The 17,071-nt window shown below is 52.3% G+C and overlaps 1 protein-coding gene across 1 annotated transcript in view; it reads left to right on the top strand.

The window, feature by feature from the left end:
- The window catches only part of DAB2IP (DAB2 interacting protein), a 167,258-nt gene that overhangs the window by 124,757 nt on the left and 25,430 nt on the right, over positions 1-17,071 (top strand). The window contains 3 exon segments of the mRNA XM_055719686.1: positions 1,745-1,843; positions 4,068-4,622; positions 15,398-15,542. Coding sequence (XP_055575661.1) covers positions 1,745-1,843; positions 4,068-4,622; positions 15,398-15,542 — 799 coding nt within the window.

Below are 17,071 nucleotides of genomic sequence, written 5' to 3'. Positions count from 1 at the left end.
CAGCCTCTGCAGCAGCAGCAAGCAGGAGATGAAGCAGGCCAGATTTGTAATGAGAAGCTTTGAAGAAGCTGGAAATACACTGAAGTGTGAAAGGATCATATTTGTGTGCCTGCTAATATGGAGTGTTCTTTTCTTGGAAACAGAAGATAACTTGTGCTCAGAAGGATATATGGTTTTACAGGACAGAGGATAAAAGCATGTAAGGACAGGGAAGAGTGTCTGGCTGAAGGAGACAGCTTCTGCAACGCCAAGGGGTGGAAGACTTCTTGCATTCGCTCTGTAAAGACAGGTTAGGCCTCTTCTCATTTTGTCCTGGCTAGAAGTCTGTGTTCAAAGGGAGGTATGTGCTCAGCTCATCATTGAAGTTAGCTAATGACAAATCTTGGCAAGTGCCAGCTCTGCTGTAAAAACAGGTTAGGCTTCTGGGAGATACATGAAATTAAAGGAGATTGTGTCTCCCAGAAGCAGATAACCCAGTGTGTAGTGTGTAAACACATACACTGTGCGATGATAAAGTACTCGGAAATAATTCTGCAGCTTGAGACTGGCTCAGAGGGGAGTTATTTAAAGTTCTAGCCAGGTTCATTTGGCCTTCAAGCAGAGACGTACATAACAAATATTACCAACAGCAGCAAATGCAAAGGAGGGCAGAGCAGCTGTGGAGGGCTCCACGGGCAGGGCAGCGTTCTGGTGCCACAGTCATGGGCTGTCAGCTTGCCAGGAGCCCTGGGGGAGACAGCGGCGTGAGGAACACCTGCATGTGAGAAGGTGCAGAGAGCTGTTGGCCTTTTAGACCATGACTCAGGAGCTGGTGGCAAGGCATGCGTGGTGCAGTGGGGTGGCAAGGCGTGCATGGTGCCTCCAGCCTGGGGCTGCTGGGCAGGGCTTGCCTCGGTGGGCTCCCCACAGGGCTGAGATTCCATGGGGCAGCAGGGATGTGATAAAGGAACAAGGGGCATTTGCGCCACTGGAAATGTCATTGCTGCGAGCATGCTTGTTCAAAACCCGGCTGTGAAATCCCAGTGGCTAGAGGAGGTGACATAGATGGTGCAGGAAGGTCCCTTGGAGCAATCCTGGAAGTGTGAGAGGAGAGGAGGGCTCAGCAGCACCTCAGTGGCCGCCTCCAGGCCGGGAGCCCCGGCATGGTTCTCCTCAGCGGGGCACTAGGTGCGGTGAGCGTGGGGGTGCCTCTGGCTGCGTTGTGAGCTACTGCTCGTGCTGCTGCTGGGAGCTGGGGGCGGGGGTCTGTACCTGTCCCCATGTTCTTCAAGCATCATCTTCAGAACCAACAGAACACAAAGCCGGAAGGTGGGAACGCAGCCTTTCCAGGCCTGGTGTTCGGCTGAAAACAAGGAATGGGTTGTCGCTATCGCAGGCTTTGGGCTGAATCTGGAGGAGTGCCAAGTGGCTGCAATTTATCTTCAGTTCATCTAAGGATTTGCACTCTCTCAGTTGTGGAACTTGGTGGTTTAAAGTGTCACATGGCATGGGGGCCATTATCTGGTGTTTTCTGGTGTGGAAGAGGAGAAGTAATTGGAATTTGCTTCCATGATTATTTCTGTGACATACAGAGTTGTCCTGTTTTTCTGCTAGCCTTAGGGGCTGTTGCTTCATGCTTGGGTAAAGCTGTTTACTTAAAAATAAAATAAAAATCCACTAGCATCTTTCCTAACTCCCCCTCTTCCCCCCAAATCACAATCTGCACTGTGCTGGTCAAGACATAATCCTGTTCCTTTCCCTGTAGGTGACGACTTCATCAGGAAGTAAGTGCTTCTCGTGTCGTTCTGCAGCAGAGCGAGATAAATGGATGGAAAACCTGCGGCGTGCCGTGCACCCAAATAAGGTAGTGGCTTTGAGGAATTGCCTCTGTTATAGTTCAGTTCCTCGTTATTACATTTTATAGCCCAGTGCATAGTAGCAGCAGGGGACGTATTGTCATTTTAGTGAGTAAGTGTAACTGTGGGTCAGCCTTTTTCCATATTGCTTTCTTCCGCAATTATATTTACAGGCAAGTGCCAATTATTTCTTCCCCTCTTTTGTCAGCACATGCTGCTTCAGCTGTTGCTAAGAATTGATCAGACCTGAAGAGTCTTCAGCCTTGCTCTGCTGCTGATGATACTTGCCACTTAGGTAGGACTTGCCACCTCCCAAAAGCTCTGGGACAGATGTCAGGTAGCCGCCAGCAAAGTTACAAGTCTAAAGAGTTCACACATCACCCTTTCCAACTGGTAGTACTTGCAGCGTCAGCTTTGGTGATGGAGAAACTCAGATGCCCATTGCAGCCAGTTCTTTCGAGGCAAGCGTGGAACATAGCGTAGAACATCGCTTTTGCGTCTCCGGTCAGTTGAGGTGGCAGAGCCCCCCCTCTGGGATCTACAGAGACAAATCCTTCTCCTCACTAGAACACAGGGACACCCAGTATGCAGTTTTATGGCCAGCGTAAGGCTAAGTACATCCTAAAATAAAATCTGCAGCTGCTTCTCCCTCTCTGCACTGGAGTTAGTAACAAAGATTGATCAGGACTAATCAGCTGCAGGATTTTGCAACTGATGAGCTCAATCAACAAGTCTTTTTCTGCTGATCAGAGAAGACACAAATGATGGTATCCTGTGAATTCATTCTTGGCGTCAGAGCCACATAACTGTGTATACGAGTTCGGGCCAGGCCTGGTGGGCTGCTGAAGGAGCCCTCTATGCTGGGATTCATTGTCCCCAGCGCGTGCCAAATGTCAGCGTAAAAGATTTCCTTCAGTATCAGAATGGGAGCAGCAGAGGGGAGAGGTGGACTTCTGCCTCTAGCAGCCTGTTCTTGTACGTGGAGTTCAGTGACTCCAGTGCTATCTGAGTGCAGCAGCCTGGTAGTGATGATCCGAAAGAGCTGTGCGAGGTTTGCACGGTCAGACTTACTGGGAGAACGTCCCAGGAATGTAAGCTGGGGCCAGGCACATCTCTGTGGGTTGTAGATACAGTGTTCAGTGGAAATTTATTTGGAAGTGTGCCCTCATCTCAAAACATGCCATTAACTGATGGCTAACTTTCCATCTTTGTTTGAGCTCATAGACAATAAACTCTCAGTATCTGACTTGATATTTCTGTCAGGAATTCAGTGTTCTTGTATAGTTCCTGTGTGTACTTCCTGCACCTACAGTACCCCATTGTGGACTTGCAGCAGAAATGTTCCTGCCCAGACTCCGAGGCAGAGCAGAATAAACGGTGGTTGCTGTTTCAGTGACGGGGTTCCAAACAAACCAGGTTACTGCAGAATCTCTAGCAGCAGTTCAGCTGCAAGTGCTTTATCTTTCAAGTCACTCCTGCAACAAATGCCCCTGGATGTTCTTCCAGGATGAGGTCAGCATCACTGGGGAGCTCTTAAAAGATCCACAGTATCCTTTCCTCCATTGTTGTTTTAAAAGATATCCAGGCCAAATTTCTATTTCTGAATTGTAATGATTCTCCTGTGGGACTCATTCTGTCACCTGTAATTCCTCTCAATGTTTTGGTTGGGTGCTCTGGACTTCTGCCCTAAAATACCGTGAGGTTTTGTAAATCCCTCTTTCCCTGCCAGAGGTGGTTGCATTCCGGCCATGGATGAGGTGATCCCTGGGTGTGTTTCAGAACCCTTTATAGTTGCTTTATTACAGTAAAAACAATGTGCTTCAATGCTGCTGTAAAGCAGCTGTACTGAAAAAGGAGGGGATTGTGAGATGCCTGTAACGTAGCTTCTGTTTTGCAAAAGTCATTAATGATCAGTGAGGTTCTTTGGTTTCTTCTGAGCCCCTCTTGGCAGCGAATGGGAAATGGTACGTTTATGATTTGGAGGGGTTTTATCTTCCTTGTTCCTTATATTAATTGGCACCAACAGACATGGAGAGCACGGTGATACTTGGAAAATTAGCATAGGTAGTGTTATTATGCAAATTCCTGAGAGCCAGTATTTCCTTAAAATAAAATGTAATTAAGCCTCTGCTCATTTAGCACATCTGAAATAATTAACTCATATCTCCAGTTTTGTTGTGCTTGGCTTTGTGAGTTTTTTATTGACCTTTATTCTTTGCATCTTTTTTTCAGGACAACAGCAGAAGGGTAGAGAATATGTTAAAGTTATGGATTATTGAAGCCAAGGACCTGCCAGCTAAGAAAAAATACTTGTGTGAATTATGCCTGGATGACGTTCTTTATGCACGAACTACCTGTAAATTGAAAACTGATAATGTCTTTTGGGGGGAGCACTTTGAATTTAATAACCTCCCATCGCTCAAAAACATTACGGTGCACTTATACAAAGAGACTGACAAGAAGAAAAAGAAGGACAAGACCAATTTCATTGGACAGGTGAACATCCCCGTCAGCTCTGTCACGGGCCGGCAGTTTGTAGAGAAATGGTACCCAGTGGTCAGCCCCAACCCCGGTAAGGGCAAGTCCCCGGGGCCCATGATCCGCATCAAGTCACGCTACCAGAGTATGAGCATTCTTCCCATGGAGATGTACAAAGAGTTTGCCGAGTACATCACTAACAACTACATGGTGCTGTGCTCGGTGCTGGAGCCCTCGCTGAGCGTGAAGAACAAAGAGGAGATGGCATCTGCGCTGGTGCACATCCTGCAGAGCACAGGCAAGGCCAAGGTAAGACCCTTCGCCATCAGTACCGTCCCACCAGAGACCATTGGGAGCAGACTCCTCTGCTGGATTTTGGAAATCACCACATCAGTTGGGCTGCAGGCCTAGCCATCATTAATACACTCTAATTTTGCTTTTAATTACAAACAAGTTGGCAGCATGTGTGCTGTGAATTGCTTAATTAGCGAAGAGGTTGGTGGGACCACAAGATACTAACCGGGTGGGTTTTTTTCTCTCCTTCTGGAGGCTCAGGGGCCAGGCTCTTACTTTATAAACAGGCACAAATGTGAAAGTAAGCAAGGCGACAGTTTTCAAGGCTGAAATATAAGCAGTGCGGGCTTAAGCAAAGCAGCCTGCATGCGCTGGGTATTCCTGCAGGATCCCAGCAGGTTCCCCTGCCTGTCACCGTGCTGCTGCGCTGAGCACCCGGCACGGCGGTGCTGAACGGGAGTGACCTGCCTCTGGAGAATTTCAGAGCAAAGTCTGCCTGCAGGCGTGCATGTCCCTGAATCAGCTCTTGGCCTTCAGGGTCTGTTCTGATGCTTTTGGAAGGGGGGGGGGGGGGGGGAGGGGGGCAGCAGCATGGGAAGCCCCGGGGTCCTGGGGTGCTCCCAGGGTGGCACTTGTGGGGTTCATGCCAACCAGCTTGCACATGGTGGGAGTTCAGTCTTTGTGGACTGCTTTGTCTGAACATCCTTCATGGTTGGGAATCCCATGCCAGGTCTGGAGAAGAAGCAGGCCAGGAGGCGGCAGAGGGTGGGATTTACTCCTGGTTATGATTTGTCCTCACAAAGCAGAACTGAAAGCCTTACTGGAGAGCACAGGCAGGCACTGAGGTGCATGGGGCATGGAGTCGCATGACCCATCAGCTGCCAAGCATGGAATCATAGGTTCATGGAATGGGTTAGGTTGGAAGGGACCTCAAAGATCTAGTTCCAGCTAGGCAGGGACCCCTTCCACCAGCCCCGGTTGCTCAAAGCCCCGTCCAGCCTGGCCTTGAGCACTGCCAAGGATGGGGCATCCACAGCTGCTCTGGGCACCTGTGCCAGCGCCTGGTCACCCTTACAGTACAGAATTTCTTCCTAATAGCTAATTGAAATCTGCGCTCTTTCAGCACATTTCATCCCCAGGTGGCACAGCACCATCACAGCAGGCAGTGCCGTGTCAGGACTGCAGGAGTTCAGACATCAGCTCTTTCCTCTGTTAACGTTTCCCTGAACTCTGCAGGGGGGGAGCTAGGGAAGAGCAAGATTTCCAAAGCTTTTGCAGTGCTGAGGAGATCTGAGCTCCTCACCTGAGGGGGAGTCACAAGGCTCTGCATCCTCTGCAGCTGCCACTGCTGCCTGGGACCATGGCAGGGTTCGTGGATTAGATTTAGTTACCATCTGTTGGACAGAGAAGTGGCTTGGCCTCCTGATCTAGTTCAAAGCAGGCAAAGCTCACTGAGAGGATTGCGAGGCCATGGGGCTGCTATTGCAGAGGCAGAGAAAATAGTGCAGTTAAAGCCTTCCTGATCCCAGCAGCCGCGTCAGACCCCAGGAGTGCGGGCAAGGACCGCAGCCCAGGTCCCCTTGGCTGCAGCGCCCTCAGAGGCGACAGAAATAGCTTGTGATTCACGGCGTGTGAAATAACACTCTGTGGTTACACAAGGAGGGCATTGTAGGTGTCCCCTTCCTCCCTCCTTGTGCCGGGGCTGCGGTGCCATCAGTGCGTGGTTTCTGGGCACAGTCCTGCCTGCTGCTTCTCCCTGGGGGCTGTGCTGTCCTTTGCTGCGGCTCTGGCAGCGCTAGTGCTAGGGCTCTTGGAATAACATTGCTGTGAGAGACCCTGTCTGTGGCTTACGTGGTGCTGGTGCAAAAGGCTTCAAGTGTCACCCCAGTCTCAGTCACCGCAGATCATGTGTGGGCATGGCTGAGAGCTGTTGCCGCTGCTCATGCCCTTTGCTTCTTCTGTTTGATGCTGGAGAGGCTCCAAAGAGAGCAAGTGTGTTTCTAGACATGTGTCTGCATCAGCGCTTCAGATCCCACAGGCTCTACACAGGGGACACGGCAAACAGTAAACAGACTTGATGAATTTCCCCCTAAAATGGAGCTTCTGCTCTCCCTGCCTGTCATCTGCCATCAGCATTAGCACAGGGCGTAGGGAGCTGTCAGAGCAACAGGAGTTACTGGAGCATGGGAACCAGGTGGTGCATCCTTTATAGAGGACTTGGACAAGCAAGGAAAGGGAAAAGCAGCAGTAAGGTAAAAAACCAATGAGTGGGAGAGGAAAACACCCCCTCCCACCTAGTTGTGTGATGTGGGTGCACCCTGCCACTGCTCAGGAAAGCTGCCTTGTGGCTCAGCACCATGACGCAGCGAGGGGGCACAGAAGCCCAGCAGGCTGGTGCCTGGTCTGCAGGGGGGGGCTGTGCTGGTGTTGCGGTCCCTGCCCTCCATCGGGCAGTTCCTTTCAGCCTGTTCCAGGGAGGAGGACCAGACAGGATGAGTCCAAGCACGTGAAGAAGTCCGCTTGCCATGCCGCAGCATGCTCTCCCTCTCCAGGTGTTGCCTGGCCCGCCCCTCGGCAGGGCCCTGAGCTGCTCCATGGCGTTTCAACACAGAAACAAGGGCCTCTGACTTGCTTCCCAGCCAGTCTGCAGGAGAAGCGCTGGGTTCCATCGTCCCGTTGTGGGTAAGGCTGCCCTGCCCGTGCTGGCGTACGCTGGGCAGGCGTGTGCCTGCAGGCTTGTCTGGCTCTGCGTGGGGGGCACGCGCGGTTCCCCCAGCCCAGGCTCGCCCCCACTGAGCGCCTGCGCGTTCAGAGGTGAAACCCAGGGCCCGAGGTAGGGCACGGCAGGGTCTGCGGGGGCTTCAGAGCCTGGGAGGAGGAGAGCAGCGCCCGGTGGGCCTGGAGCCCCATGAGCGGGCAGGGTGCTGGGGCAGCCGGGGTGCCACGGGATGGGGCTTGCGGTGGTGACGGCGGGGCAGGGTCCCAGCTTCGGTGGGGGGAGGAGGGCAGCGGCCCCCTGCTCCAGCCCTCTGTCCTCCTGTGACCCCCTGAAGCTTGCCCAGGCTGGAGGTGGGTTCCCGTCCTGGTGCCCTGCCAAGAGCCTTTCCAAGGGCCTCTTCAGAGCTCTCCCTGCGCTGATGAGAGCAGACGTGGCAATCGGCAACCACTAATTTATTGTGCTGATAAAGGGGGTTTTGTGGATCTTGGCTGCTGTAGCTGATGCTAAAGCAGCAATTACAGTTGAACTGAGAAACAAGTGTCCAGTAGATTATCTGTGAAGACTCGTTAGCAGCTAATTGCTCTTGCACTGTTTCAGGCCCTGTTTTCCTGTAGCGATTTGCTGTAAATATGGTGTAATCCCTTAATGAGGCATGGCCGATTGGGTACATGTGTCCACCCAGAGCCACGCTGCAGGAGCTGCTGTGCAGGAGCTGTGCGGATGATGCCACGTGCCAGCCACAGCCCGGCCTCCGGCCACCAGCGTCCCCGCGCAGCCCTGCCGATGGCAGAGGGGCGATCCTTACCCACAGACGCCCCACTTTGCTCCTTGCCGATGTTGAGTTGTCCCCCACCAGCCAGGTGTCGTGATCTGAAGGTGCTAAAACCCAGAGGCACTGCCCGAGTCCCTCGTGCCGCCGAGGCAGAGCATCTGGGGCTGCCGGCAGAAGCCGGGCACAAGGGCTGCAGCTGAATTTTCTCCCCTAATACCTGCTGCTTCCAGGGCTTCATAGCTGCGTCCCAGTAGATTAAAAGGTGGAGAATGAAAGCAGAGAGTCCTCTCTGGAGTCAGAAGTCCATGCTTCCTTTGATCTCTGTTTGGGAAAGGGAAAAGCTTCACCCCTGCAGCTCTGGGCAAGGGTTTGGTGTGCGCCAGGGCACACCTGGAAACCCCTGACCGGCTGCCAAGACAAATAGGTGGAGAGGAGGGGGAAAGCATTTTGATAAAGTTGAGAGTGCAGATGGTCTGGCTGAGGAAGCTGCCCCAGCCTACTGGAAAGTCTGACCAAGATCCAGCACTAAATCAGTTGCATGCGGTTGTTCCCTGTCTCTTTTTATGGCAAGTAGGGGCTGGAAGAGGCATCGTGGTGCTGTAAGAGGGACGTAGGTCTGTCGCTAAGCGTGGAGATACGGCTCTCAGCATCTGTCCTTGGCTTGCTACACGCTTCCATCTTCCTGGTGAGAGCACTGATAAAATGTTACCTGTAAGGGTGCGGAGAGATGCCTGGTTTTGTGTGTTTTGCAACCCCCAGACGAAAGACACAAAGTCATAATTTGAAGTATTTCTGTTGCCATGCTTGGTGTTCCTGGGAGTGCTCAGCCCTGCCATTAGCACGGTTTGATGTGGCCTGTGTGATGTGGTTACGGACAGGCAGGCTGCAGCCTTCCCAAAGCGAGAACAACTGTGACTTGCGATGCTTCCAAAATATTTCCCATGCTTAGGTTTGTTTTAGGGCTGTCTTCTAGATTTTGGAGCTCAGCTCATGACCATAAATATATTAGAAAAACTCTGTTGTCCACATGGTTGATAGATCAAACCCAGCATTAGGCGAAGCTCTAACTAACCAGCTGCTCACTTGAAATAAATGTTTATCGTGTTGTGAGTGGAGTGAAGAATAAACATGTGTCCTTGTTTGTTTATGCTGCAAGGATTTGCTTCAGCTGAGCAGATGTTTGTCCCCCTGTGCGAACCTCCTGGAAGCTGCCCGCGTTCCCTTCCTCAGCGGTGCGGGGTGCTCGCTCAGCACCCTGCTGACAGCGCCGGTTTCAGTGCAGGTCCTGCAAATAATCCTGCAGGGCTGCCGGAAAGTGGCTGCCCAGCTCTGGGAGGGCACCGGGCGATGAGTGGCACGGCTGGGCTTGGAGGCTGGTGGCAGCAGGGCTTGGTCAGTCCCCTGGGGGAGTGCTGCTCCCTTACCTGCTCTGGAAAGGCTGCACGGACAGGGAGGCAAGGATGCTGCACACGTTCAGCCGTAGACAAGACTGGCAGCAGCCATATAATTTCCCCCACAAAGAGTTTATCTCTCTGATCATATTTTATAGCAGCCATAGTTGAGCTAATAAGGCTTTTAATCAGTTTTATGAGTACCCCCACCATTTTTCCCTCTCTCCCTGAACACAACAGTCAAGTTGGTTGAAAGGACAGAGAAAGCCAGTGAGTAGCAGCTGTGAGATCAGTGTTCTGGCTGTCGGGGGTCATGCGCTTTCTAAACCTCCTGTATGGGATCTGGCCCCTCGCCGGGAGGTAGTGGTGGCTCAGTGTGTTACTGTTAAACCCTTCAGGTTTTCCTACTACTGTGATCAAGGTGATGGATGCAGGTTCCTGTGCGTTAACCCTCACATTGCTGCTTAACCTCCTTAAAAATGCCAGAAGCATCCAGGGTGAGTGAAAGGAGGGAACATCACTAGATTTCCCAGCAGAGAAGTTCCAGCACAGATCCTCAGAGGATCTGTGTGGCGGTGAAGAGCTGAGGACTGGAGGCTGCGGTCCTTGGTTTCACACCATCTGCCCAGGACCCAGTCGCTGCCCCTCCACCGCTCTCCTTGCACAGCTCAGCACCGCTGAGCACCACGTTTCTCTACCACTACATCACTGACACGTAGGCGTGTCCTGATGCTCGTCCACCTGTAACCTACAGCCCTACAAACCCCTGGTGTTTTTCACCCTCGCATAAAAGCCCAGCTGGACTCTGGGCTAGTCTTTGAAATAAGCAGTAATCTTATTACCTTTATCAATTCAATCCTCTTAAGGTTAAGTCAATCCTATTAATCAAGCTTGTGATGTGGAGAACCTTATTATTTCAAAGTCAATCTGCCCATCAGTCAGTTACGATATTGGGAACAACCAGCTGCATCCCAGAGGGGTGCGTGACCCACGGCAGGGTGTGGGGGGCTGCAGGTCTGTTCAGCTCTGTGACACCCCACGTGCTCTGGCTGCGGACACATCCCTGAGAGGCTGGGACTGGGGGACCCTCCCCAGGATGGCAAGGGTCAGAATCCTTCCTGGGTGCAGATAGGATGCATCCTGCAAGACTCGTGTGGCTTGTTGGCTTCCTTTGCTTCGGGCACACTCCTGCTCTCACCGCAGCCATGCCAGGCACCTGCCTGGCTCCATCTTTCTGCCTTCTGGGCTCAGGAGCTGGAGTGGGCAGGCATTGCCCGCGGCACCCCCAGGGCACAGGGGCTGGCACCTTGAGCCCTTTTGGGGCTGGGATACTTGATGTGGACAGACCCCTCACCAGAGCGGGGTGGGCTTTCCTGACACTGGCAAGTGCAAGCACTGGCTTGCAAGCACTGCAGGGTGCTCGGCGCCCCCAGCCCGGCAGGGTGTGCGGAGCTGAAGGGTGCTGGTGCTGGGCAGGCAGGGCTGTCAGCTCTTGATCGGACGTGTGACTGAATTAGCTGTCTTCTGTGCTCTGGCTTTGCCCCCTGGGAAGCTTTTTTTCCCCATTTTTTGTGTTTGAGCAAGGCAATTAGTCCGCTTCCTTGGCCCTATTGACGTGGGCGGTGAAGGGTAGTTTTCTTGAGCAGGCGCTGGTTTTCCCCTTGGTGGACTTCACTTTTCAATGAGCCTTTCCCAATGCAGCCCACCCCCAGGGCAGCTGGGCCCTGGGCCGGCGCTGATGTGGATGCTGGCTGACACAGGGCAGCAGCTTCAGAGGGCCACCTGCGGGGACCTCACACAGAGCGGCACGGGGCTGCAGCGTGCTTCTCTCCAGAGCATCACCCCTCTTTCCATATTCTTCTTCCAGCTTTCCCAGGAAAAGGTTTGGGGGATTCTCCATGGCAGCGTGGAGCAGCTCTGCTGCAAAATGACTTAGTCAGACGTCCTGAACTGCAGCGTGTGAGGGGTGAGATGGGGTTTAGGAGGCATTTCCTCACCCACAAGAAGATGCTGTTTGGTTGTGGTTTGAGACAGGAGGATGAATTCACTCAGGTGGGGCAGGGGAAGCAGCATGTGAAGCTCAGCATCTGAAGACCCAGGGGAAATGGAAGTGTTTTAGGGTACACTACAAGGAAATCAGGGCAGAGGCATTTGAGGGACAGAGCGAGGCACATGGAGCAAACCCAGGCTCCGGCCAGCGCAGCTGGCTGCCCTGCGCTGGCAGGGTGGGTGCTGGGGTGATACAGCTGGTGAGCTGCCGGCTCCCGGGACAGCGGCCAGGGGATGCTGTGGCTGGGGGTGCAGGGGGATGAGCGGCAGCGAAGCGTGGGCATTCCAGGCAGAGGGGAGGCTGGAGCGCTGGGAGCCCTTTGTGGTGGCGTTTGAGCCCTGAGGTGGTGCTGAGGACTGTGCCCGCCTGCCTGCTGCCGGCACCCGGCTGCTGCTCCGGCAGCAAAGCTGCTGCGTGTGTTTCCAGAGGGCTGGGGGAGCTGCCTCGGAACAGCACATGCTGCTGGGGGCTCATGCTTGGTTTATTTGAGAAGTGCTGGAAACCAGTGCAGCCTTGTGCTGTCATGCTCCGATTTTATTTATTTATGAGTTGCTCTTCTTTATCAGCATATGTGCAGTGACTGTGGAGTTGCACAGGTTCAGCTGTGTCCAGGCTGAAGCAAATACCCTTAAAAGAAACACGGGAGCAAGCCTGAAGAGTGCTGGCACAGCCCTTAATTTTTACTGTAGACCTTTTCCGTCCCCTTTCGACTCCAATGTAATGAAATAAAGCATCTTATTTTCTTCCATTGCCAGGGGCCTTAACTGAAAACAACCCCCTGCTGATCTCTGCTGCTCAGAAACAGGGAGTATTATTGGCTTTAGTTATTGCATTTTATTCAGAGCCTTGTATGTGGGTGAGTGAGGCCCCCGGAGGGATTCGACAAGTATTTGCATTCCATTTGTGTCTTCCGAGTGCTGGCTGCTGGCGTACTTAAGGCAGAGATACCAGACGTGTGATTGAGAGCTGATGTGGCTTTTTTGTGTGGAGGGAAGGCAAGATCTGGAAGATGGCCCTGGGACAGAAATCGCAGGATGTCATGGGAACTGACCCATGGAAGAAGCTCCTTTCCCGCGGCTGGCAGAGCCCCACTGGGCTGCCGAGAGCGGTCTCTGCAGAGCAGCTCGCTCAAGGACACTGGCTGTGGGTATTTTCATCCCTGACGCATCCTGGGGCTGGTACGTGCAAGCCCAGCAAGATGCCTCCTGCAGCCGAGGGAGACTGGGGACCAGCTGGGGACAGCGAGGAGCCCCAGCCTGGGGGATGCTGCTGGGTATCCCCTGGCCAGTTACAAGGGCGGATTCTGCCACGTTACGCCCCAGCTTTGGGTCTTGCGCTGTAATGGAGCTCTTTGGGATTTCAGCAGCTTTCCTTTCCGCTTGGGAGGCAAGGGGTCATTTTCTCAGCTGTCAGACTGCTGGTGCTCCGTAGGGGATAACAACCAGAGCAGAGGTTTCAGGGGGATCTTTTATGGCTTTGTGTTGAGTCCCACAGTGGAATTTTGCCTCATTTTAAATTTTAGTGAATTCTGTAGGGCAGCTAAAATAATCAAAATTCACATTATCGTTGGCTAAAACTTGGCCCCTGGGTTTCCACCGCTCAGCAGCCCTGGCTCACAGTTGGCTTGTGCGTCGCAGCTTGGCCCCACATCCCACAGCAGCCAGTGCTTGGCCGACGAGAGGGGGGAAAAGCAAACACTTGGCTAAGAGAAGCTGTAAAACTCAGTGTTCCTAAGATAATTAGTATGTTGGGAAAGTGACAGGAAAGAGAATCAAGCAAAGCCAAGGTCAGTGGCTGCTAATTAAGAATCAGCACCTTGTGTCAGCCTGAGCTGTGGCTTGGAATTGAAACGTACCCCGGGAGAGACCCAGGAAGATAAAGGTGATAGAGTTACCCAGATAGCGGCTAACGGGATTTGAGCAGGGGTTTAAAGTTGCATTCCAGCTTGGCTGATAAAAGGAGCAAAATGAGAGAAAATAGTGGGGGGAGGCGTGTGCTTTGCTTCCAGGAGGGATTTTTGCCTCTGTAGCTGCCGAAGCGTTGCAGACGTAGCAGGATCTGAGGAAAGGGGATCTTCTGGCTAAAGAAATAATGGAAGTGACTTCTTTTTTTCCAGAGCTCTTCCTCTGGCTTTTTTGGAGGATGTTCTGGGATGGTCACAACAGTGTGTTGGTCCCAGTCACAGTCTTGTGGGAAGGTGGGGGGGGATCAGGCCATTGGGTGCTGCAGAGATGTCAGCCTTCCTCCCTTCCTCCCTCTACTCAGATGGGAGATGCACCTGCCTGCTGCCTGGATTTCCCTTTGTCTGGGATGGCAGCACAGTAATGAAGGGCCTGCGGATTAAATGATTTGGGTCCGTTGGGTTCAGATGGAGCTGTTTGTTGAACCTTGATTAAATTCTCAAGGCAGAGACATCCATATGAAAAATGGAATGGAGCTAAGCACCTCTCTTGCAAGTCTCCGGGCCAGCCGCTGGCAGGGAATGGGAGCTGAGCATCCCTGCTCTGGAGCCTGGGTTGGAGCGGGCTGGGAGATGGGCACAGTGCCTGGGGGGTCTGGGAGCTGCGTCTGGCTCGGGGGTGGCAAGGACAGGAGCTGAGCTCTGCACGGCAGCTCTGGGTTGCTCCTGCTGCCCCTGCCGGGAACGGGTTACATCTGGTACGGTCATGACAAATGAAGGAGAATTTCTTAGTGAAAGGTTATTACTGAGTAGATTATTTTGTTTTAGAGGAAGGCAGTTTAAGAAAAGGTGCCCTTGGTTGCAGAAGCGAATTTGTGTGTCAACATTCCTCTGTCTTCTGCATGGGGAAACCAGTGAGAGGTTTAATGGGCGTGATTTACGCGGTGCCAGCGGCCCCCCTCTGCCACCCAGGTGAGTGGGGCTGAGGGGGAGGTCGGCGGTTCCAGCACCCAGCGCAGGGGGCAGCTGGGCAGGGGCCCAGGGCTGCTTTTCCCATTAGCGGTGCAGAGAACAGAAGCTGAATATGTATTAGCATTAAAAACTGCATGATATTTCTCCTGCATTAACGCTAGCTACAGCACACTGAATATTACACCACGCAGTGGATTTTCAGCAGAATGCGCGGGGAGCTACGTGACCCTCTCAGATCAGTTAACGCTCTTGCAGAAGCAGGCACGGAGCTTGGCCTGAAGTGCTGGTTTTCTTTTAGAATTTGCAATTCAGTAGCCCCGACTGATGCACAGGGCAGCTGTCAGCATGCGGTCTGCTCCTGCTCACCCCATCCGTTGCTCTGCAGCATGGAAGATTATAAAATTGCGTGGTATTTGCTTGTGTGCACATCAGACCAAAAATGTGCCCAAAAATGTGTGCTGTAGCAGCACTGTTCTATTTCCATGAATACTGAGGAAATAGGACATTTGAGCATCTTGATGGATATTACAGGCTCGATTCTCAGCCATTAAGTGTGGGGCACAGCTTGTGACATCTAGTTGTGCCCCTGTTCTGCAACCGGTGCAGTTAGATGCTGAATGCAGCCACATTTAACAGTAAAGAAAATGTTTCAGCCATAAAATGTGAGGCTGGTACAAGCCCCAGCCAAAAACTGGCACTGATGGAGAGACACGTGTCGTGCAGGTCTGGAATGAGCCTTTTTTTGGGGTGCAGAAGTTGTGACTCTCCAGAGATGTATTTTGCCTCTTGTCTCTGTGAGGTTGGAGAACCAGGAGGCAGGTCGGGCTGGTAGTAGCGCAGTGTACACAGGCAGGATCACCCACAGCACCTCTGCTCCTCGTGTGTCTTACGAAGGTGAGACCTCCCTGGAGAAGGGGAGGCTGCCTGCGCTGCTGAACGAAGCGTCTGTCAGTGCGTGGTGACCCACCATGGGCTTTGCTTTCCAGGATTTCTTGACTGACCTGATGATGTCTGAAGTTGATCGCTGTGGTGAGAATGAGCATCTCATTTTCAGGGAGAATACACTGGCCACCAAAGCAATCGAAGAGTACCTGAAGCTGGTGGGGCAGAAATACTTGCAAGATGCCTTAGGTACGTACAGAGCGTTGGCAATTCTTGCCCAGAACGGTTCTCCTCTAAGCTGCAGGGTGCTCTGCATGGTGGAGACCATCAGCTGAGCCCTGATGACCGTCAGAGGCACCAGCGTTGACCTGCCGGAGGGTTTCTCTGGCAGCAGGGCCCATGCCCAGGACACAGCCATGGGCGCTGCAGGCAGCTCCCTGCTCCAAGGTGAAGGTCACCGCTGAGTTAGCACTTTAATCTGCTTTCAGAGGAGATAACAAATTGATATTTGAAGGCATTGTGCTGCCTACCAAGTCTTCTGTCTCGGCACTGGCGGTGTCACGGTGGCTGATTGAATCCTTCCCCTGATTGCACACCCCTGCCAGAGATGCTCCCCCGGCTCCTCGCAGCGCTAGCAAGTCACATGAAATCTCCCAAGTTGTAGTGATGAGAGTTGCCTCCCAGATCATGCTGGGAACCCTCCTGGTGTTTTTTTTTTTAAGTGCGGGCTATGTTTATGGCTCCAAAAATACTTCTCTTGATGCAAATGAAAATAATTAGAGCTTCTGCTTCTGGGCAGGTCAGGAAGGAATTGCTGTGTTGCTGTGTGCAGCCAGCACAGCACAAGGACGGGGAGAGGCTGCCTTTGAAGCGTTTATGTCTGAACCTCAGCTGAAGGCAGCTAGATTGGATCCACATCCTAGCAGTAGGATGAGCAGACTTTCTATTGAGGTGTTAATTTTTCAGTATGTTGGGTTCCTACTACGGGATTTGTGTAATTTTCACAAGGAGCAAAGAAGCGTAAATACTTTATTAAGGTAATAATAATGACAACACTGAGGAAGCAGAGATCATTGAGCAAATTCAGTCAGACCAACAGATAGCCCACAAGAATAGGAAAAGGAATATTATTTATTTCTGCCTTGTAATGCTTTCTGGTTGAAGGCAAGTCTGTAAGTAGATTACCTCATAAAATTTCTAAAAAGCCAGGAGATTAATGAAGGCAGAGAATTTTGAAATATGCCCCTTTCAGGGCTCAATGTAAATGCTGCCAAACCAGCTCCATCTAGTACAGGAGGAGCCTGCGGTTCATGCTCGCTATTCGGGGCACTGATTCTGTGTAGACCTTTTATCGGTGAAATGATTCATCTGTGTGTCACAAGGTAACACAATACAGCATAGCGCTTTCCTTTAAACCATGAAGCATAAGCAAGTAATAGGGCCAGATAATAACAGCAGGCATCACCTGCAGGCAAGCAGAGAGGCTCCAGAGCTCCCTGGCAGAGCTGAAAATACATTGGAGAGGCTCTCCAGTATGTAATTAAAATCTGTTTTGGCAATAGGGGAGGAATGCAGGCTAGAGTGGGCAAAAAAACAGGAGGATGGGAAAATCCAAGATGGTCAGGAATTAGGAGGTGTGCAAACCAGCTGGAATTAGCAGAAGACCAAAGCAAACCTTTCTGCCAGAGTGTCACCCAGCCCTGCGGGTGCCTAGCTAAACAGTGCCTCTTAACCCCCTTTCCCCCGAGCCCGGGCTCCCCAGCCACTGCTGGGTGCGG

The sequence above is a fragment of the Falco cherrug genome, chromosome 9 (genome assembly GCF_023634085.1).
Source record: "Falco cherrug isolate bFalChe1 chromosome 9, bFalChe1.pri, whole genome shotgun sequence".
Lineage (NCBI taxonomy): Eukaryota > Metazoa > Chordata > Aves > Falconiformes > Falconidae > Falco > Falco cherrug.
Note: the sequence above shows the minus strand (reverse complement) of the source record. Positions and strands in the feature narration are given on the sequence as shown.